Source organism: Melanotaenia boesemani, chromosome 1, assembly GCF_017639745.1.
Source record: "Melanotaenia boesemani isolate fMelBoe1 chromosome 1, fMelBoe1.pri, whole genome shotgun sequence".
In the NCBI taxonomy this organism is placed as follows: Eukaryota; Metazoa; Chordata; class Actinopteri; order Atheriniformes; family Melanotaeniidae; genus Melanotaenia; species Melanotaenia boesemani.
In genome coordinates, this window is record NC_055682.1 from 11,614,544 (window position 1) to 11,637,971 (window position 23,428).

Here is a 23,428-nt window from a genome sequence, read left to right on the forward strand (position 1 = left end):
TAAAACATGCTCTGAAGCCGAGCAGATTAAGTGTCATAATAAGTCCAACTGCTAAGCAAACCCTGCTCATAGCTCCAGAAGAATATTTCACGCACAACTACTTATTTTCCCACACAGATGTGTGATTTACCATTTAAACCTACCAGTTTCATCCAATCATCCTCAGTCCATTGCCGCTTTCCTTTATCCCCGTTTTCATGCTAGTAACTGTTTATATTTAGCTTTTCAGGATCCAACATCCTTCAGTCAATTTATAACAATTTGGTGACAAACACTGACCCTGTTTCTCCCCATTGATTTTTTTTCCCTTTATTTAGACTATCTTTATCTTCAAGATGTATTGTTGAATATTTTCCACCCTGATTCTGAATCTTCTTCATCCACCAAAAGCTTACAAACAGCTGATTGGGAATAAACAACATCTTTTGCTACAGTGAGTTGAACAACCTTCTTGAAGGAGTTTTATCTCTTATTTTTGTGTTAACTGACAGCTTTCTTGCTGTGAATCAGTCAGGTGCAGCAGCTCATTAAGGTCTCATTAAGCTCCCTTAACGTTTAACTGCATTCACATTTGAAGGTTTTTTTTATTAATATTTTTCATCATGATTGACAGGTTCTTTTTCCTCTTATTGAGATATATTTTTTATCATATCTGGTTTATTTATTCATTTTTGTCAATTAAAGGAATTAAATGACAGCCATATCAATTTAAATTTTTTTGTCTTTTTAAAGTACACAAGACCAAACAAAAAACAATTTAAAATGTCTCTTTACACTGAAAACATTCTCTTAAACTGAGTATTTGGGCTGCATTCAATATTATTTTTCCTTTGTTGAGTTTAGTTGGATTAGCTGTTTAAGGAACCTAGTTGATGGATTTAAATTTCTTTAAAAATTCATCAACTTCAGAAAAATTGCTGTGCTTTCAGCACATAAATGCAGTATTGATGTTCTTTTATCCTTTCCTATATCTTTACCTGGACACATTCCTGTGTTGAAACATTGGGGGGAGTGGACACCTCTGACCAGATGCTGACAACAAATTCAGTGCACAGAAAAACTAAGAGATGGCTCAGCACAGGTTACCAGCACCTTTTGGACTATGCTGTGACTAATAGTTTTATTGTGAATAAAAAGCTCAGCAGGAGGCAGCACCAGAATGCTCTGACACGCCAGGCTTGGCTGAAAGATGTGTTCAAACTTTTGTTATGGTTTTCAGGTTTGAATGACTGAGGTCAGTGTTAAGTTTAACTAGCAAAAGGCAGCCACAACAAAGGGTCCAGGGGGGAACTGGACTTCCAGTCAGTATTTATTGGTATGAGTTACAGGCTCATTAAAGCAGCCTTCCTATGGCTCTGCTGGATATGAAGTAATTTCTATCCTCCACTCTTATGCTGCCTGAATTGTGAAAATATGTCCTAAAACACACAAACAAGATGACTATTTGCAGCATATTATTGCACATCATTTCATGATGCAGTGTGCCTCACCTGAGATGTTCAAGGGCTGTTATGTCAGCATCCATGACTGAGAGTCACCTCTTGCAGTTTTTTTTTCTTTTAAAGCAGATTTCTCACATGAAAACTGCCTTAAGGCTGACAGACTCAGTGCGGGGGGAAAATATAGGTATTGCATTTGGTTTTAGCCTTCTCTTAATGGGAGCAGCATCTGGAAGCTTTTACTGTAGTCTGTTAAGTCTTTGGGATTTTGTTGTCATCCACATCCACACCTTGTGTTCCTTCTTGCTTCGAAAGCCATTAAAACAGTATTAATTCCCTTTTTGCCTTTTGACTAAAAGCGCAAAACCAAAAGCAAGACAGCAATTACTATAATTGTATCCCCAATTTAGCTTTGCTTAAACTGTGCCATCACTTCAAGTTATCAACCCAAAATGCACTGCATATGTATTTGATTAAAAATGCTAAATGTATTTTTACCATTGTAGTTTAGTATTAGATGGCAATTATAGGGTAGTAATGCCTAAGGATAACAGTATTTAAACACAATAAATATCTCGTAGTGGCATATTTCTGGATATTTTTATGCGACTTTGCCAAAAACAGGAACCTAAATAACAAATACACCACCAAGGACAACAATCAAAGATATCTACAATGACAATAATTATTTGATGCCATCAAATAGTTGGTCTGATAAATTGTCTGGGCTCAACTCTGTTGATGACATTCAGGAAAACTACTTCAGTCTTCAACTGAAGATTAAAATGAGTAAATTAGTTGATACTCAATTTCTCCTCTTATAAAAAGATATTTCATTCCAGACTGAAGGAATAATTAGATACAGGGTACATAACACTTTTTAATTCACTCTACAAATGAGAGAAAAGTTTTCATTCACACCATAGATGATAAAATATAATATCTGCTTTTGTAGCTGAACAGAAAAGGGGAAAGAAAAAAACAGCTGATAATATAAGTGCTCATTTTATTAACCCTTTTCTTTTGGAAATTAATAAGTTTGCCAACTTACACTGGATTATCACAGTCCCTTTCGGCACTCTGGACACCAGCTCCACATGTTCTCGAACAGGCTGACCACTCGCTCCACGATGCCCAGTTACCATGTACACTTACGGGGTGATATCCTACTGCTACACACTCCCCACTGATACACCACTGAGAAAAACACATCAATATTTATGTCACTGAATAAATAAACAAAAATCTTCAATCATTTACACTTTTCCCTACGTTATGGGAAATAGATGCATTACCAATGATTTGCACGTAACACTTTATCTGAACTCTGTATTGAGATACGTTGCATGTTTTTCATAAAGAAAAGGCTATCTGTCTCCATCATGAGCAACAACAGTTCAGGAAAAAAAATCCTGAAAGGAACAGATTTCACCACTTCTTACATCATAAAAATTAAACCATAACCTACTCATGAGACTGGATAAATCACTAAACTCAAGGAGAAATGATAGAGGTACCATTACTCATTCATTAAGTACATCAATCATGACTTTTGATGTGTCAGGTCAGGACATCAGCAGTATACTCTAAAAGAATAAAATTCTACTGAGAACCATGGAAACTTTTAATAAATTATTAGGAAAAAAATAATTACAGAACCACTTCTTTGGTTAAATGCACCTGAAGGTGGTTTGGGCTGCATTACATTTTAAATAACACTCTTCACATATTAAAGAAATTATTTTCATACTGGCATTTACATATGTGAGAGGTGAAGGTGATATATTTATTTTATGCCAATGTTTAAATGACTGTTATTTTGTGTAATCTTGTAAAGCATAACACAAAACAAAGACTCCCTGAGATAAAGTTCTGCCCTGAAGAAATAAACAATTGAAAGATCGCAACAACAAAAGTGTTGAGATTCCTTTCATGGTCTTAAAATAAAACATTCACCTTGTCTTCACCACAACTGGTTCCATCCACAGCTCCATCCAGCTTTGAGTGGCAGGTTGTTCCCACAGTGCACCACAGAGTGCTGCATACGTTCTAGGAAAGCAGAGAGAGTTTGATGGCTCACTTCCACAACATGCTGCTTAATCACTTTCACAGCATTTCATTATAACTGGGTCATGGACTGCAAATTAAAGTGGAAACTAATCCAGGATTTGGAGTTTTATTGTATAAAATGGCAAATAAAGATTAAAACAAGGCATCAGAATGCTAAAATAAAATAAAATAAAATAAAATAAAATAAAATTAAATAATCAGCATGATGGCTGGTGAGATGAGAAGTGAATCCTTGGACGTACTTTGCCGTAGTGATGTGCGGATTGATACCAAAATATCAATACTACGGATACCAGCTTTTAATGTTCCAGAATCGATTTTCATGTTAGAATATCGATATTTCACTAATTTGGGGCTAAAAATGCAGTCTATCACAAAGTGGAATACAGTGGAAAGTAACTATAATATCAGGATCTTCTCTAAATTATACCCTGTTGGCAGGAACTACTTTTTCTTCAGCCTGCCATAATCATGTGTGAAATGGCATGGTGTAGGGGCGCTGCAGCGCATCACTCACTCAGGTTGTAGCAGTCAAGTGTGGAGTTGAACAGCATGACATAGGTGTTGTATCAACATCACAAACATCCTTAAACATCTGAGAGTTTACCAACACAGGATATAATTAAATTATGATGAGGAAGAGGAGGACTGAAGCAGGACAAGTGCTGCAAGGGCGAGGCATGTCACTCTTGGAGTCCTTTGGTGCTGCAGGCAGGTACTAACCACTATTCAGAGGAAGAAAATGTGGAGCATGTGTGCATCCTGTTTTCTCATGTAAAGCATTAAATATGGTTATAAAATAAGAAAATTATGCAATACATATTCGTATGACTTAAGCTTGGAGTGATATGTCTCTGAGGTGAGCTCACGTTAATTCAACAGGCCTAGATTCGGTAGGGATGCTGCAGAGGCTGTGTGTCAGTAAATATTCAGTAAAACTGCCATTTGGGGGTTTTAAAAATAAAAATACGGATAGAACGACAAAAACATCTATCCCTCTTGTTACGACTGCATGGATCAAGCATGGAACGTAACAATGGACACCAGAGCAGGGATGAGATTGATCGAGTTGATTTAATAATTTAATTATATAATAATTTAAAAGAAAAGAAAAACAAAAAGACTCCTAAAATGGGTTTTTACCCTGTTGTGGCTGCTGCTGCTGCTGGATGGAGGAGAGAGAGCAAAAGAGATTAGCCAGGAGCCTTTACAGACTCTGCCTCCTAGATCACAGGTGCTTCTCACGCAGCTATTTCGATTAAATGGTAGATGGCCTGTACTTATATAGCGCTTTTATCCAAAGCGCTTTACATGTAAGTCACATTCACCCATACATTCACACACTGATGGCGGAAGCTACCATGCAAGGCGCTTAACCATGACCCATCAGGAGCAATTAGGTGTTCGGTGTCTTGCTCAAGGACACCTCAACATGAGCTCTCCGGGCCGGGCTCGAACCGGCAACACTTGGGCTGCAGGACAACCACTCTACCCACTGAGCCATGCCGCCCCAGACCAGAAACAGGAAGCACCACAATAAAACAGGAAAAACAATTATAAAGTACCACCAAAAAGAATTTAACAGAATGTAACACTCTCATTTGTTTAGACAGATGGTTAACTAAATATTTTAATTTGTAGAAGCTGACAAACATATGCAGTTATTGTGTTTCTGTTTACTTATCCATTTTACTATTTCAGCTTGAGTAACTAAGTCTGATATAAATATGTAAACTATTATTTCATTTTCCCTCAGTGTTGCCTGCTTTGAAAGGGATTTTCCAAACAAATTAGGTTTCTGTACAAAGTATCGGTATCAGATCGCAAAGAAAATGAGAATTAAATGTACTACTCTACTCACCTGGTGCAAAATGCACTGCTAGCTTTCTGCAGAACTGCATGTCTGTCTTTTTGCATTGAAAAATGGCATTCTGCAAAGCCCAGATGCCTGGACTGCCGCCTGCCTAGCAGAAATGTGGAGGGGTGTGATAATGCTTAAATTACAAAGGCAAATATATTCTATTAAAAAGTAAATTTGCACAAGTATTGCATTTGATGCAAATTTTAGATTAAAAAAAAACATGCAGGCTGCTAAAGTATGAGGAGTGAAAACTAACTTTGCTCTTGTGTGTTGCATGAAAAACAGAAATGTAAGTGACTGGTGTTCTTACCTATTAACTGACTTGCGCTTTTGCTCTGTTTGATAGAACATGTAATCTCATAAGACATAACAGATTTCAGCGTCCTCTACGAAATGAGGGCCTTATGCATCATTTACTGTTTTAAGATATTTAGCAATTAGTTCTTTAAAGACGAATGGTAAAGATTTACAAAGGATCAGTTCCACTATGTGAGAAAACAAGTTCTGGGGTTTAGATGAGAAGACACTCAGCACTTTAATGCCTGCATGTGTGAAGTCAATTAGCTTTGCTTAAACTGAAAACAGTGCCCGGTTTGGCCCAAAGCTAAAAAATAAATAAATAAATGTGCAGCTGACTAATTAAGTCCTTATATAATGTTTGTTTGACCTTTGCAAAGATTTTGTAGCAGGATTTTGTGAAGATTACTTCTTTGCAGGGTAAATTCCTGGGGACTCCATTTAAAGCAGCACATCCAAGAGAGCATGTGAATAGCTATAAGCCGTTTTATGTCATCTTCACAAAGTTCACAGCACAGAAAGTGATATAAAATATAAAACTATCAATGAGCTCCCAAAGCATTAAGGGAATTATTTATTATTTGAGAAAATCTTGCTAGCTATTTAATTCTACTTTGAGGGTTTATGCTTCGCAAAGTTAATGACTTCAATCAAGCTTTATAACTATTTTAAAGAGACAATATACACCTCAATCCAGTTTTTGACTAGAAATGCATAAAATCTAAAACTAGTCTCTTGTTTGATGCTTTTAATCCCATGTATTTGAGCACAAGACAAGTGGGCTACAAACTAACCACTCACTCAACTGCTTAAGCTCACACTCACTCCTTGGGAGAATTTAGAAACACCAATTAACCCAATATTTCCCAATCCAGGTCCTTGGGACCCCCTACCTTGCATGTCTTAGATACATTTCTACTCCAACACACCTGATTCAAATTAATGAACTTCCTCATTAAGTTCTTTGCAGCCTGTTAACGAGTCATTCATTTATTTCAGGTGTTAAAGTAGGGTTACATCTAAAACATGCAGGGCAGGGGGTCCAGAGGACCTGGATTGGGAAACACTGAATTAACCTAACTTGCATGTTTTTGGACTTTGGGAGGAACCCTCTGACATTCCAGCTCAAGCATAAAATTTTAATTCACACATTAACGTTAATTACTAAGAATATAAAAGAAACTCCAACAACAACATAGACCTGTGATTGCAATAATTGTCTCAAAAGTCCAGTGAAGAGACATCCATTTTCTACAGAGGGCAAATCCATGACTGATTATATCAAAAGGTCAAACATACTGTTTATCATGAAGTTTCCTTGTTGATTGGTGCAGCTGTCTCAGCCCTTTCTTGTTGGTTTCGCTTGACATTTGTGTTGAATGTGAGGACATTTTGCATTTTGTCCAAAATCACTGTAATAAAGATGGCTTTTGTATGTAAAACAATTCAACCATTGACCTTTCAGAAAGCGTTAACAGTGACTGACAGTAATGACCTGTTTTTATTTCTGTTCATACATAAATGTCCTGTTAATTATCATATACCTGGTTTTCATAGTTACCGGGCCAAAGGAAGAGATAAAACCCCTGATAACAAGACAAGAAAGCTCTTCATAATGCAAGGACGGGTTCACTTCAAATTCAGCACCCTGAGACTGTACACTAAGCAGAAAGCAGGGAGGATGGTTGCTAGTGAGCATCAGAGGTAATATGCAGGATAAAACAGCAAAAGTACAGAAATACATACTGCCAACTGAATGCCTCAGGCTGCTGAAACCCAATGAGGGAAAGGAGGAACCGTCATGGAAGGATAAGCTCCAGCATAACATGCACTTCTGACAGATCAAAGAGTGGATGATATCGAGAAGTCTTATCAGTGGTTAGAACAACGGTACTGAAAGACGGCATGGAGGCCACACGAGAACAGGCGCTGAGCCCAGGTGCAGGATGAACAAAGGGGCCTCTGAGACAGTCCAGGACATACCGGCAGTGTGTAAGATGCAAGCAGATAGGACATGCATGGAGCATCATGACCAGATGGGTGGGGTAGTGTACAGGAACATCTATACTTGGGCTGGAAGTCCTAAAATCAAAGAACCACCAAACCCGCAGATCCAGATTGGTATAGAGTATACATACAAGAATCAAAAGTGACAGCAACATGAAGAAGGAACAACAAGTAGCTTAAAAGACAGCAGGGGCAGAATGATGAAGTTGAAAAGATGTTTGTATATGTGTGCATGCTTAGTATCCCTCACCTCAAATAATTCAGGATGTTGCAAATCCATGAGAGCCTTTTCTCAATAGATCTCTCCCTGGAATATGCTCCATCACAACAAAGAGTAATGTAGGAAAAAGTGACTGCTGTAAAACAACTCTGAAATTTAAGGATGGAGTTATGCTTACAAATACTTGAAAATAACCATCTTGCAGGTCTCAGTTGAATCCTTTTGTTACAGTTTGATGTTGCTTATCATACAAAGCAGCTGGAAGTTCAGTGGATCATGACGACTGAGCAAACGGCTGAGCAAACTCATGAAAGATTTCTTCTGGGGTTTCTAAAGGTTACAGATCTTAAAAGTTTTTTAAAATGTTCTGCCAATGTTTGCTGAAGGTTACAAGCTTTTAAACCATCTAGGATCCCTTAGGAAGCATTCCCAAGCAAAAGCTGTATAATCAGGCTAAACCAATCTAGCAAATCACCACCTGGGTGGAGGAAACAAGTGGAGTCCAGGGGCATCCACTGCTAAGCCGGATGAGTGAATTTGTATTATAAATTCAAATATACTTATAAGATTTGAATTGTATTATGTTTTTATTCATGTATTAATTTATTCATCTGTTTTGCTGGCTGTCCTCCGTGCTTTTGCTGCAACAGCTGTGTTGCTTTCACTCTTCTGTAAATATTGAAATTCTCAAATTAGCTCAGGTTTATATGCGTTTATATGCGAAATAGATGCTGATCGATAATTATGATTGGTCATCTAATGTCAGCTCCACCACTTTTATGTGAATATACACAAATCGTAAAACAGAAAATGCAGGTTCATTTACTGTGTGTTGTCTCTTAGTAAGATTTCAGATGTTAATGTCAGTAAAAACACCCTGGATATCTTTGACCTGGTTCATAGTGCACTGGGTGCATATCTGTGTTTTTTGACCACCTGTTTAAAAATAGAGAAAAGGAAAATCATTTGTCAAGGAAAAGATAAATAAAAAAACATGAAGTTGAAAAAAGACTAATGGAAATAGAAATTTTAATTGTCATGAGATTTATCAGCACTTGCTACTTTGTTAGGTAAATCTGTTTAATTGCTTGTTATTGCAAATGCTAGTCAGCCAATCACATGGTAACAACTCATTTAGGCATGTAGTCATGGTCATCATTGTTGATGTTCAAACCGAATGTCAGAATGGGGGAAAGGGGGGGATTTAAGACACTTGAACACAGCATGGTTCTTGTTGCTAGATCTCAATCAAACAATGATGCAAATCTCTTGTGGAACAGCCTAAATTCTGCACAATGACTAATCAATTTAAATCTGGTGTGTTGGAGCAGGGGGACATCAAAAACCTGCAATATTGTGGCCCTCGAGGACCGGCGCTGGACACCTGCTTTAAAACCTCTACATACCTTTCAGCATTGATTGTGTTTTCACTGAAGTGTAAGCTGCCCATGCCATAAGCCATGTCATGCAATCCCATACCATCAGAGAGATAGGCTTTTCTGGGGAGAGCATATGACACATATGGTTTCTTCTTTGCACTATCAAGCTTTACCTGAATTTGTAGAATACATAGTAAACTGTGTTCACACACAGTGATTTCTGGAAATGTTCTTGAGCCTATGCAATGATTTCCATTACGGAAGCATGCCTGTTTTTAATGCAGTGCTGCCGGAGGGCCTGAAGACCAGGAGTATCCAGTTTTGACTTGTAGTCAAGAGTGATTCACTGAATCTTTTGATGATATACACTGCAGATGATTGGATCATCAATGTCTTTGCACTTTTACATTGTGGATCATTTTAATAACATTTACTCATATAGCGCTTTTCACAAATAAAATTACCGAGTGCTTTACAATAAAAATACAACGCTAAAAATAAATTTATAAAAATAAATCAAATGTAACTAAAAGCATGGACTCCAGCAACTCCAGATTAACCAGAGTGTGTCTTGAGTTGAGACATAAACATGTCCAAACCGTCAACAGACCTGATGCTAGCGGGAAGAGCGTTCCAGAGTTTAGGAACAGTGGAAACAATACCTGTCCCCATAAATCTTCAGGTGAGTCATGGGACAGACAGCAGGTTCTGGTTGTTAGATCTAAATGTGGATGAGATCTGTGAGACAGGTGGGTGCTTGTCAATTTAGGGCCCTGTGTGATGGTAAGTATTTTTAACTGAAACCTTTATTTATTTTATTTTATTTTTTTACATTGTTTCACAATGTTTAGATACAGTTAGTCACATATTGTTGAACTTCTATCCATCTTTACATGAGAGGCTTTTCCTCTCTGAAACACTCTTTATATCCAGTAATATTTTTGACCTCTTGCCAGTACAACCTAATTAGCTGTCAAATGATCCTCCAGCTGTGCCTTGTGATTTGTCTTTAGTTGCTCTTGTACCAACTTTTTGAGATTTGTGGCTGCCATCAAATGAGTGAATATTTTTCATTAAATGCTAAAATTTCTAAACTGCTGATATGATGATATGCATGATGTGCTGTTGGAAATATAATATGGGTTTATGAGATTTCTGGAAGTGAAGCTAAAATCATAGCTCTCTGATTTTATTTACATTTATCAGCATTCCAACATTTATTAAACTGGGGTTGTAAGCGTCTAAAGGTATTAGTTTTTTCAGAACACCCTAAGAACTGTTTTTTAGTTTTATGTCACCCATAGTTTTAGTCTGATTAGCCTAAAAAAATAAGGATGTTAATTTTTATTATGTATCAAGGATATATGATCAGAATAAAGTGAGAGATTTCTACAGTATGAGGAATTTCTGGGATTTTAAAGTTTATTAGTTCAGTTTAAAGTATGAACATCCACTGGTACATGCCTTTTTTGTTTGTTTACAATTATTTTCTTTTTATTGGAAGATTATTTAATCTCTGTCAGATCTCTTTTTACAGTAAATCTGTCATCCATTACAATCTTAAAAAAATAACGTACATCAGCCATTTCAAGCTAAACGGCTTTGAAAAAATAAATAATTTAGCCTACATATAGATTTGTCTAATGACTTCTACAGGACCTACTGTAATTAGTGCATGCCATGTATGGCGCACGTTACCACCACAAGCAGCACAAGATGTGAGGTTGACTTACGCAATATGAATAACTGAGTTTAAATCCAGCTCATGTCAGTGGAGATGGGGCTTTCACATCAGGCCCTGTTGAAGTAATTACAGATATGATGCCAACAAAATGAAAGGTCTGTTAGAAAGCCTGTAGGGACTTCAAGGTTCCATCACATCGTCTTGTTAGGTGGTGCTTCAGAAACGACCTACTCCCATACCTTTCTGAGACTGGAGAGTGGGTTCAAACGAAGAACACAAACTTCAAGGCAGGAAAGGAGCCCAGATCTAAAATTTAATCATGATTTCAATTTACCTTTGGTGTAACTATTTCTGTCAGTTTTCATGGAGACAACTGAGCACAGCGGCAAGAACATCTGCATCAAAAAATGCTTCATGATTTCTACCCTTTTGGACTAGTGCAGTGACAGTCACGCAGCTCCAAGCTGTGTGTTTCTTCTCAAACACAGCTCTAACCACAAAAACCTAATTTGATGTAACACTTTAATATTTTTCTGTGCATCATGGATAGGTGATTTATTGATTTAGTCATACACAGAGTTACCACAGAGAGAGGTAAAATGTAATCATTTACTTGAAAATAATGAACAGTTTATAAACACAAAAGCCAAGTAAATCACTAAATATGAATATTTTTCTTTTAACAGCAGTTTGGTATTTCTGTAGGTTAAACTGTCTGTTCATTAGAAAGCTTTTATTAGTAATGATAAAATGAATGTTGTTGTGTTGAGTAGTAATTTGGTTGGCGCATTAGTCTCACTTCCAGTAAACTGCAAACACATTGGTTTTTTCTTTTTTTTTTTAAGAATGACATCGTAGTTTAAAACACACCTTATTTCACTCCATCTCTCTCTCTCTCTCGGACACACACACACACACACACACACACACACACACACACACACACACACACATATATATGCCATTACCTAAAAACAGTAAACTGGTTATAGGTTGGTAATTATTAAAAAAGGTAAATGAGACTAATTTAATTAGAAAGACCACTCCCTCCACTGGTGCACCACATCTTAAAAAGATGCCACAGCAGGTGACAATTTGCTTTCCAAACTCTAGAAGAAACAGTAGGCTATGTAATAAACAGCGGTGTACTTTACACTTTAGCCACAACACCATGGGGATGTTCATCCTGACACACTGATGGGACCATGCAGGCTACTGTCCAAGTTCAGGAGCAATGAGTTAGCTGTTTTATATGATTTAAATCTCACTGTATTTTTTTTATTTATAACCATGTGTATCACTTTAAAAATGAGGACAATCAGGTTTCAGTGCACATCTTAATCATTTTTTGCTTTCATTCATTCTTTTGGCATATTCTGTTGTCTCACCTGTCTGCGTCTGTTTGGGCACAGCCTGTAAGTCTTGACCTTTTATGTTTTATATATATATATATATATATATATATATTTTTTTTTTTTTTATAATTATTTTTTGAGCATTTATCTATGCAAAGTAAGGCCTGCTGGTCCATCCTTTCAACTTACAAGAGATTTTCACCAATATAAGGGTAAAAAAATACAAATAATGTTGTGGCCAATGAATATGGTTGTGATTCTGATGGAGGATTTTTATTGAAAAATAAATTCTTCAGTACAACTTAAAAACAAGATTAAAAATATTTGTTAGATGAAATCGGTGAATGAGGCCTATTGATCTTCTGAAGTGATTTGCAAAATCCTCACATGCAGCGTCTGATTGTGGCATGGGGGACTTAAAATCTGTGTTTATTACCAAGATAATAAACTAAACACATACTCAAATGTAGAGAACTTTTTTAATGGGATTGTCTTTGTTAAAATTAAACTGTGAGCAACTGAAACTATTCCACCACCTTTTTGCCTTCTCTGATAGAAAATAAGAAATTATAATTTAAGGGTGAACCCTTGGTGAGAATAACTGCTGCACCCGTGACACGCCAGGTTTCCGTTAAAAAAAAACAACACAGACAGTCTTAATATATAAAATCAGGTTGTTGATGATAAAGGATTTACTTGAAAGTTATCTAACATTTAAAAGAGCAATCTTAAGGGGGTTCTACTGCAGTCTTGTCAGATGGTGGATCATTAGTGTCAATGGACTGAATATTATTGGAATTCTAAGACTTGTTGGTGGAATACTGAAAAAAGTCTATTTTGGTGTCTGAAGTAGAGACAGAATAACAGAAACTTGGACCTGTGACATGATCAGTGATAATGGATATCGACTGGTACATGACGGTTTGAGGTGGACAGATCAGAGGAAGCTGCCTGGTCAGCAGGCAGAAAGGCCAGCTGTAACAGTGGGCAAGTGGCAACACTGCCCGGCCTGTGTTGAGGTTTAGTGTCCGGCGAAAACACTTACTGCCTTGTCTGAATGGGGCAGGTGGTGCTGATATAAAAAACATTTTGCCAATGGTTTTAAGGAGACTTAAAAGCATCCTAAAATCATGCTTTAAAATATTTTATGTTTGGCTGGAAATATCTTTACACCAGATGTGGATGACCACATTCTGGACATGGGAGTATTCAGTGAGCAGGCCAGGTACCACAGCCATAACATCAGATACCTTAGCGCCTGGAAAACACAGTATACCCATTTCTGAAGGCCCCTCACCACAGAGTCTCCATAGTAGCTGGAAGGGACTCAGCTGGTGATGAGCATGTCTCTGGCGATTGATGGACCTGGAGTGGACGTTCCACACAGCGATCTTGCTGGCTGGCAGCTATTGGTGCTGGTGTGAAGTTTATCTTAGCCCTTCAAATTTTCAGACAGGATGGGACATCAGTGAAGTAGCTACAGGATATGAATCTGCAGCCAGTGGTGGAAAGTCGTGCAAATTGAAGATGTTGAATCAGTTATCCAGTTGGAGGGGAGAGGTGGGAGACAGGTGGCAGTGGCTTCCAACCAGTCCCTGGCTCTTCTTGTGAGTCCAGGCTTGGGTTCATGGCTCAGCATGCAGTAGGGTTGAGGAAGCTGGAGCTTTGGGTTTAGCCCCAAGCTGGTGCAAGTGGTCATCGCTGGGTTGCTTTTGGATGTGGTACAGATTGGGTACCCTCTGTTCATGTTCTCCAATCTTTTTACTGAGAAAACCACAGCTCTCACAGCTGGATGGTGGGGCAAGTCAAACAGTTAAAAACATTGTGTTAAAATAATAGTAAAAAGAATGAAGGCTTAAAAGAAAACTTTAAATAAAGTCAGATTTAGTAGAGCTCTCACCAGTACAAACAAAACGCCATGCATACATATGATACTGCAGGGGCCTGTCCTTAATCAAATTAACTAAATATGGACTTAATTTACTAAGTGGTTGATTAATTTAAATATAATTTCAGACAGATCATTTGATTCCTGCTTTTCAAATATTACAGACAGACCTGCTACTGCATGGTCTGTTCCTGCAGAGTTTACACATCATGCTGTTGTTGCACTTAATGTATGACTTGAAGTTGGGCCAAAGTCACAGCAGCGCATGAAATACACAGATTTCCTTTCTTTGCTATATTTTTGTATTATAAACTGCATTACTGATTCATGGCAGGAGTAAATAGTTGTCTGCTGATGCTACATCTAATCCTTATTAATTCACGACTAGTGTTAAAGGCCTGAATGCTTGATTGTTTTGAAAAATACACAACTGCTCAAAGGACTGAGGGAAGAAAAAGAAACGAGAGGGACGATATGAAGCCTGAAGCCTGCTGAGTAGCAAGGCATCAGTGATGATCTATGCATTTTAAACCATACCACTTCCTCGTTACAACTGTGCATCAACATGTATTTTAGAAAAGTTTTGTCTTCAACAATAAATGTAAAATGTTTCCAATTGCCATGTGAGGCATCATTTTACAAAGATACTTGCATTGCATTGAGTATGTTGCAGCTGTAAATGTTTGTTAAACCCTCTGGAGTTATTACAAATATAATTCTAGACGATTAGTTTCCTCAGATCCATTTGTCCTCTATTATCTATATAGTTGTAGTGTTAGTAATAAAAATGTTTATATAAAAAAAAAACTTAGTATTAGAGATGTGCCGATACCGTTACCAACATCTATCAGATGCTATTTGTGTGTACTTGTACACAGTGTTCATTTACTATAGAACCTGACACCAATGTGGAAAAAACTAGAACTAGAACATTGTGTAAATGCAAAGAGATTAATCTGTAGAATTAGTGTGTACATTTAGCATATAGCTGCCTTGTTACAGCTCTGAGCCGAATCCACCACAAACAACTTTATCCTAATTATTTATAAAAATTTTGATACTTATATTTACAGGACAGCTACATGACGATCTGTTTGATATATCACACAATTAACCACTCAGTTGTTGCATCTGACATTCCGGTCCACACTCCTTTAACTTTAATGGGATTTAATTCGTACTCTTACTGGTACTTAGTATCGACAAGTACACAAATGAACTTGCCGTACTTGTACTTTTATTCTGTTTGTGGTCTCACTTCATCCCTAGTATTCATAGTTGTTTATATATAATTCATTAAACAAGTTTCATTGCTTTCGAAAACTTTAAAAAGTAACTTCAAGGCTCTCAAGTAATGACGTGATAAAGACAAAGATTAGAGGTAAAACAGGGCTCTGTTCAGAAAGCCAGCATAGAAACTTCCCCTTTTAATCAACAACTTATTGGAATTCACAGAATTTAAAACTAAAGATCAACCCATTGCTTCTCAGAAAAAACTTTACAGATTCCTCATTACAGCCATAGTTTCTATTCTTCTTATTTTTTAAACAAGTGATGTACGTGTTTAAAAAGAAAACCAAACATTAGGAGGTTAATAAGTGCTCTTCTCTTCTGCTTCCTGAAGGGAAAACCTCTTCTAATCTGGCAGAAAGTCCTCGTCCAGGCACATGACCTGTTTTTTTCAGCTCAGTGTTCTTTTGAAGACTTCTCCATCTTTAGACATTCTCTTTATGGAGGATGTGGGTGATCTCTTCACCATCTTCAACCACAACTTCATTCTGCTCATTCTTGAGCCCATCAATGAGCATGTGGCTCTCAGCTGTAATGCCTCGGTGTGGCTGTTTGGGCATCCTCTAATCTTTGGAGAAGTGCCTGACTGATTTGCCAGCCTCCACTTTGCTCATCTCTGCCCTCAGTTTCTTTTCCTCACTGGAGCTTTTGTTCAAAATATTCATAGAGGTCATAAACATTTTCAGTCTCTGCCGTGTCCCTCAAACCCATTTCCTTTTTGAACATTTGCTGCAGATACAGAATATAACGATCGTTCCTGAGCTGTTTAGTCTTTGATAAAATTACCTGTATTCATTAGAGCCTCAGTAAAGTCTGTCATTTCCAATTTTTCAGCCTCAGTTATTTTTTATTTATTTATTTTTTGTACTAAAACTGGATAACTCCTGTTTTTCTAAATATTTGGCTGAAGCAATTACGATTAACATATTTATTTCAGCCAAGTGTTTCCTCTTAACCTTCTACAGTTCAAGACGGGGTTCTTTGTCTGTGGGTGGCAGGAGATCTTCTCTTTGCTCACACAGCATTTGCTCATGTGATCATGTCTGGATTTTCCTGGATTTCCATGAGTATTGTATTTTTGTGCTTCCTGTCAGCTATTCCTATCAGAAATTACACAGCTCTAAACATAAATGTTTGCCTCAGTTTATTCAAAATGTTATGGCTAAATTGGGTTCCTGAAATCATCTGCACCTTCAGTCTAGTTCAGTAAGATATGTTTGTGAAGTCCTCCTTGTATTGACTTCCCTGCATCTTTTATCTTCCCTCTGTCATGTTAAAACTGAATATTTTAACTTTGTGTTAGTATTCCTATTTATTTATTCTACCATGTATTTGTCAGTGGCATTTACAGTGTAGTGTCTTTTTTATTTTCTAATGGAAACACTATAATTTTTTCTTTACATTTTTTGTTTCTTTATAGTATTTTTCTTAAAGAATTTTTACAAATTTTGTTTTACACTTTTTTTTATAATGAACAATGTTGTTAATTTTTAATTAAAAAAAAAAATACATGTATTATTCCTCCTCTGTATTTCCTTCCCACATATACTGCATATCCCCACGTGTTTTCCTTTCTGCTGATGTTCCAACTGATCAATTTTATGTGTATCAATTTATTTATGTGACAAAATAACTTCTAATAAATTAAACATTGGCCATCATCTACACAAACGTGAATTTGAAATTTTTGTGAGGAACAAACTGCAGTAACCCTGCCTTGGTTGTGTGCAGAAAGGCTCTAATTCAATGCTTTCTAAAGAAAATATCTGCAGGATCATGCGCACACACTGTTTTTTACATGTGGATAATCCAAAAAATATTATGAGGATATTTCTTGGCATATATACTTTTAAAAATGTAGAGAGCATCTTTCTGTATGAAAGCTGCACAGTCTTATATATGTGTCCCGCCGCATTATAGTACAACAGAAATACAGGTGCTGGTTTTGAGATAATTGTAGCGAAGGTGATGCACACTTTTAATCCACAAATTAAAAATATTCCCTTCAGTTCCGAAGCATACTTAATTAACACTATAGCCTAGTATAGTCAAGGGAACCCAGCAGCTGAAGACACCCTGCATAAGGACTCCTGATGCAATAAAATGGTAAGCTGACCTTCTGTACGATGGTTTGCAGCGTGGATTTTGCTGGAATCATAGATTCATTGTGGATATTGAAAATGCTGAGCACCCCAAACTCCAAAAACACTTTAAATTACTTGAAAAACTTTTCAGGCAAATATTTGTTTGATATGTGACTCAGCTATTGTTTTCCCAAGAGAAGATTGCCTGAATTGTAGCAAAGGTGGTGCTATTAAAGGATCTAATGTTTACACCGCTGCTTCTGTAAACACTGAGCTGAAAGAGAAGAAAGGAGCGAAGTGCCTCTCTCATTTATTTGCCCATTATTTCACCTTTTCAGTAAAATTAGGTATCCTAATGACTTGGGATACAGTTAATGAGGCTCTGATGACAGTAAGCAACAGTATAAATTTGCAAGTGATGTTTTAAGTTTTGATTGAATTTATATTAGAGATAGTACAAATGAAGATTAGTCAAACACAGGAGAGTAAAACCAATAGTAAGACAATTAGTCATTAGCAAATGAAGAAAAGGGAGTAAGGTTTGTAGATACATTTTTATATAAAAAAAACAAAACTTGGTGATAAGTTAAAACAAAAAAACATAGAGTGAAAAACATGTACATAGATTTGTAGGTTGGCTTTTTGTTTGTTAAAAATAAAATTAAAATTCAAGAGAAACTTACATCCATGTCGTTACAGAGCCGGGATCCAGACCCATACTGCAGGCGACACTGATGGACAGCACCATACAGCACACCGGGAAGTGTCGAAGTCAGAGACAACCTGTCCTTCCCCGGGGCATCATCCAAGCACCAACCCCAGCCGCGACTGAAACCAAAAGTAGGAGGGGGGTGAACAGTTAAAAAGTTTAAAAAGTTATACACTTCTATAAACAGGTCCAGTTTTATCATATTTTATTTTACCTCACTGTTTTAAGCAGTTTAGAAATGCTGCATCACTTATTCCTTAACATAGAGATGCTAAGGTATGTATTAGCAAATATTCAGAGTGCCATGCATGGCTTTGTTTTGAAATAAACAACAAAGAAATAGGAAACAGCTACAGTATCTCCGTCAACAGGCAATTACACAAACACACTTTCTTAAAGGTCCCATATTATGTAAAATTAATTTTCGGTTTTCTAACAGTCATATGTGTCCACATAGCCAATGTATGAGGCCCAAAAATGGGAAAATTCTGACACCTCTCTCACTTGGTTGCTCCATTTTTTAGTGAATGTATGCTCAAACGGGTGAGCCTGAGATCTTCGTGAGGTCACAAAGGGAAATACCCACTCCTGCCAGTAGTGGATACTGCCACTGGCCCGTCCCCCCGGTTAGCTAAGCCTGCCCTCTAAAATCACTGAGCGTGTACCAGTGAAAGCCAGATCCTCCCCCAGAGAGGGGCATGGACAGGCACCAGTCATGAGCACTTAAAGTTTCAGACACAACGGCCTGTTCTCAGTAGAGCTCACTAGAGCCACTTTTGAAATGGCTGAAATTCAGAATCAAGGCGGAATTTTTGGGTAATACACTTTGAAATCAATGTTGTTGGACCGCTGACACCCATATAAAATTGTTAAAAATATGTATAATATGGCACCTTTAAATTATTAGACAAAGAAATAATATGTGGAAGCTGTAAAAACATGTCCACTGAAGTGTACAGCTGTCACAGAATTAAAAAAACTAGGTCCATATCACGTTATAACAAGTTTCATTGTAAAAACATGAAATACTTCACGTTATAATGTGATACCTTTTATTGTTAGAATGTGAAACACAAAGTATGCAGATGTTATTTTGACCTAGGAATTTTGGAGGAACATACATATGAAGATGCCAGAAACATTTCAGCTTTTTTTGTTTTACTCTGATTTATTGTTATACAGTAAGAATGTGAGTGATGCAGCGGGATGGTGCGCATGGTTGTCTATATGTGTTACTCTCCTAGCTGTCTTATAAAAACTAGAATAAAAACTATATACACTACAGGAAGAATAAGGTGCTGACACAAAGATGTAGTCCTGTCTGGGTAAAGGGTGCAATCTTTACATTATCACAGCATCATCAACAGCAGAATCTCGCCATGTTTCAGCGAAGTATGAGCTACAACTTAATCACATTTGGTTTATCAGGCACTTCTCCGATCTACTGCATGCATAGTTTCCTCATTCAAAGATGAAAACATTAATATAGTTAATGTTCTACCACGACACATATCACGTTATATTGTAATAAGTTTCAAGTTTTTAAAATCTATTAACGTAATATGGTCCTATTCTTAAATTTAGGTGACAGCTTTACACTTCTATACATCTCAGCTCCTACTGCAAAAGGAAAAAAATATATATACCAAAAAACTGAGAATAAATACAAAACAAAAAAAAAACAAAAAAAACAACAAACTTGCAAACGAAATCCTTCATCCTTCATCCTTTCATTAACATTGAAAACACTTTGCAGTAATACAGTAATTCTAAAAATATGTGTAACATCAGCAGAGAACTTTACGAAAATATGAAGCTGTGTTTTTATGGTGAAATCTACAACTGGTTTATGTGAAGATGCATGTAGATCAATTAGCACACATGGATGATGTGGTTTATGTTCCTGCCTATAGTTTCACACTTTTCTACTTATCAGCAGTTGGAGGTGATAAAGAGACTGAAGAAGGTACTAAACAGCATAAGAGAAAAAAAAATATTAATGATGAAGATGAAAAACTTTTTTGAAATGTTAAATAAGGAAAAAAGTACATGTGGCATTATTAACATGCAATATAAATATTTATAATGCCCAGAGTGAGGAATATTAAGACTAAATAGAAACGGAAAGGTACTCAAAAGAAAAAAAAACAGTGAGAAAATAATGAGCCAATTAAAAAACAAAAGAAAAAGAACACTTGAAAAAACACCACTGCAAATCAAGCAGACAAAAAATTAATGAAGCTATTCACTCAGGTGCCAATGTCAGAGTAAATGACAAGTCTTTAACCAGGGGGTGATAATTTAAAGTCAGACATGTCAGGAATTGGGCATGCTGTCACCGTGTTCTGACATGAAATATATTGGCTGGTCTGATGAGCCTGCTCCAATACAAGTTCAAAATTTCAAACTATAGGGAGTCAAACTTGATCTCCAATTATCATCTCCTGACAGCCAACAATTACCCAAGTTCTGATAAACTTTTACCTTTACTATATCCTCACAAGGACCGGTTTGTAATGCCTATCTGTATGTATAAATCAAACTCAAGGCATGTATAATTTTTATAATTATAGTACCAATTCTCATCATCTCCAATCCTTCACTACCTGCCAATCAATATGCAAACAAAGTCTGAGTGTTTTCAATTATGTGAATACCAGGGTGAATACTTTTTTTTTTTTTTAATCATAATTGGCTCCTCCAGGAAAAATAATTACTGGTGTCGCAGAGGTGTATAAACCCACTTATCAGCTGTGGAGTGGAACATATGATAAGGATAACAGTGTTTTCAAATTTCCTTCAATGTACCACAAGGTTGTGGTCTGTATTGATTAAAAGAGGATTCCTCAAACACAGAAATGCAAAGCGGGGTACGTTTTTCTGCCTATTTACTGTTTAATTAACTGACATTCATAGCATTTGACAGCCATAGGCAGGAAACACATTCTCAAACAAGTTCAGTAGGAACTTTTACAAAGAATTAAGTTTGCTGAAATAAACTGTATTTTTTGTAAATGACTGAAAGACTTATCCTAACTTATCCTAATTGCTAAAAAAAGGGTTTAAATAATGCAGAATGAAGAACAGAAAGACTGCATCATGATAAGTTATGCTGTTAGCTTAAGGCCATCAACCTGTTTCCACCTGTAGTAGTGCAGTGTTTTGATAACAGTTGTGAGACAGTAATAGCTGCAGTGCTGTTCCTATTTTCTTTAAAGTACTCAGCTCAGTGCAACCTTGCCAGCATTATTGGATCCCTCAGTCACCAATAGTCTAATTCTTTAGCTCTTTACATAGACTCTATAGCAGGCATGTCAAACTGGTCCAGCAAAGGGCCGTGTGGCTGCAGGTTTTTGTTCCAGCCAGCCAAGAGCACACAGTTTGACCAATCAGCTGTCTGAAGACTGAGATCAGTTGATTGAATCAGTCAAATCTGGTGTGCTGCTGCTTGGTTGGAACAAAAACCTGCAGCCACACGGCCCTTTGCTGGACCAGTTTGACATATGTGCTCTATAGCAACTTTGCCACCAATGATATAGCAAAGGCACAACACAGATGTACCATTGTTTATTTATTCATTTTTTATTTTTTGACACAAAAAGGTAGTTGGAGCAGCTGAGCTGGTAGCAGAACACCTGCTTTGTTGATCTTTTAAACGTCCATGAATGTCACCGATGTGCAAGTGACGTGATCAGTGACGAAAGCTGAGAACGGTCTACAGACAAATCCAGGCAAACACCAGGGCTAGAACCGCTGTCGTTGCTAAGGCGGCATTTCTGAGCATGTCAGAGAAGAACAGATGAGAAATGTACTAACGATGTCAAGGAAATCTGGAAGGACTTGAGCATTTCTTGACTGTTGGAAGTGGGAAACTTCAAATGTAACAAACTCAAAGAACACAGACCTTTACTTCATGAAGTTTGTCGCCGTCTGACACCGCGAGGGTCAATGGGTGACACTGTTGACCAACAAAAGTGTGTTGGCATCAGCATTGCAGAGGAAACACTGGATTTTATTCCTAACCACAGCACGGTAAATTTCGGTGAAAAGTTGTCAATCTGACACTAAATTCTACATATAATCCTTCTTGCTGTCCAGCTTGATGTAACAACGGGGGTAAGGTTTGCTATACGTGTTCATGTTAATGGCTGCGGTCTTGCTGAGAGTAAGACTACGTTAATAATGCTCTCTCGCTTTTTTAATTTATTTATTTTTTTGCAATAACAACGCATCAAATGACTAATTTGGGAGTTATTGTGAAATGTAATGTTATTTGCTCTTATCAGACCAAAGTTTTGACCATAAAATAAAAATTGTTTGGTTGGTAACACAAACAGATCATGTACACGGTGCCCTGCAGCCTGAACCAGTTATAGCTAAACTGTCAAATATCTGACAAAAAAGAAAATTCACAGCCTTTACAAACGTTTGCAGCTATTTCTTACCAACATTTGATAACTTATGACCAGATTATTGTAGAGCTGTCTGTCAGAGACAGAAGTGCTGGCAGACAGAGATGGGACAGGAGGAAAACACAATCCTTGAGAAATAGCCAAGTGCATGTGAAGATAATGCACATGAAACATAATATTATCATTATCATTAAAAGGGGCCTCCTTTTTGAAACTTTGCTTTATTTTCCATTTAATATCAGATACTTTTTTTTTTTTTTTATAATTTTTTATCATATATATCATAATATATATATAGGCCTATCACTTTTTCTCAGAGGGAGAAAAGAAAATAGGAAATGAAGAGGCTGAGACATACTGAGGCAGGGGTTGAAAGCTGAGAAGCAAGGACCAAAGGAGTGCTGTGAGATGAAAAGACAGAAGAACTGAGAGACAGGTGAGTAGGACAGAGACAGGAATGAAACGTTAATAGGTGTAAGTGTGTGTTTGTTATTGATTAACGGAAAAATCTGAAATGTAGACTGCCTGGATGGACATGAAACAAAATGTACATAAGCCAGTGAGTTACACCAGAATGTCTGGTGTATTGCTATTGGTACCACTGGCTGAGAAAAATTAGAAATGTAGTTTAACAGTGCATCATGGACAATTTTTAAAATGTTGAATTGGGGAGGGGGGGCCCCGGGACACTCTGTGCCCAGGGCCCTCTGCACATTTAATCTGGCCTTGATTG

At 37.0% G+C, this 23,428-nt stretch overlaps 1 protein-coding gene across 2 annotated transcripts in view; it reads right to left on the reverse strand.

Annotated features, from left to right (window-relative positions):
• Positions 1 to 23,428, reverse strand: part of LOC121643919 (A disintegrin and metalloproteinase with thrombospondin motifs 7) — a 124,266-nt gene that overhangs the window by 51,487 nt on the left and 49,351 nt on the right. For both annotated transcript variants that reach the window (XM_041991545.1, XM_041991535.1), the window contains exons 9-11: positions 18,258 to 18,402; positions 3,396 to 3,488; positions 2,491 to 2,636 (exon numbers count right to left, since the gene is read on the reverse strand). In XM_041991545.1, coding sequence (XP_041847479.1) covers positions 2,491 to 2,636; positions 3,396 to 3,488; positions 18,258 to 18,402 — 384 coding nt within the window. The remainder of the gene's footprint in view (positions 1 to 2,490; positions 2,637 to 3,395; positions 3,489 to 18,257; positions 18,403 to 23,428) is intronic.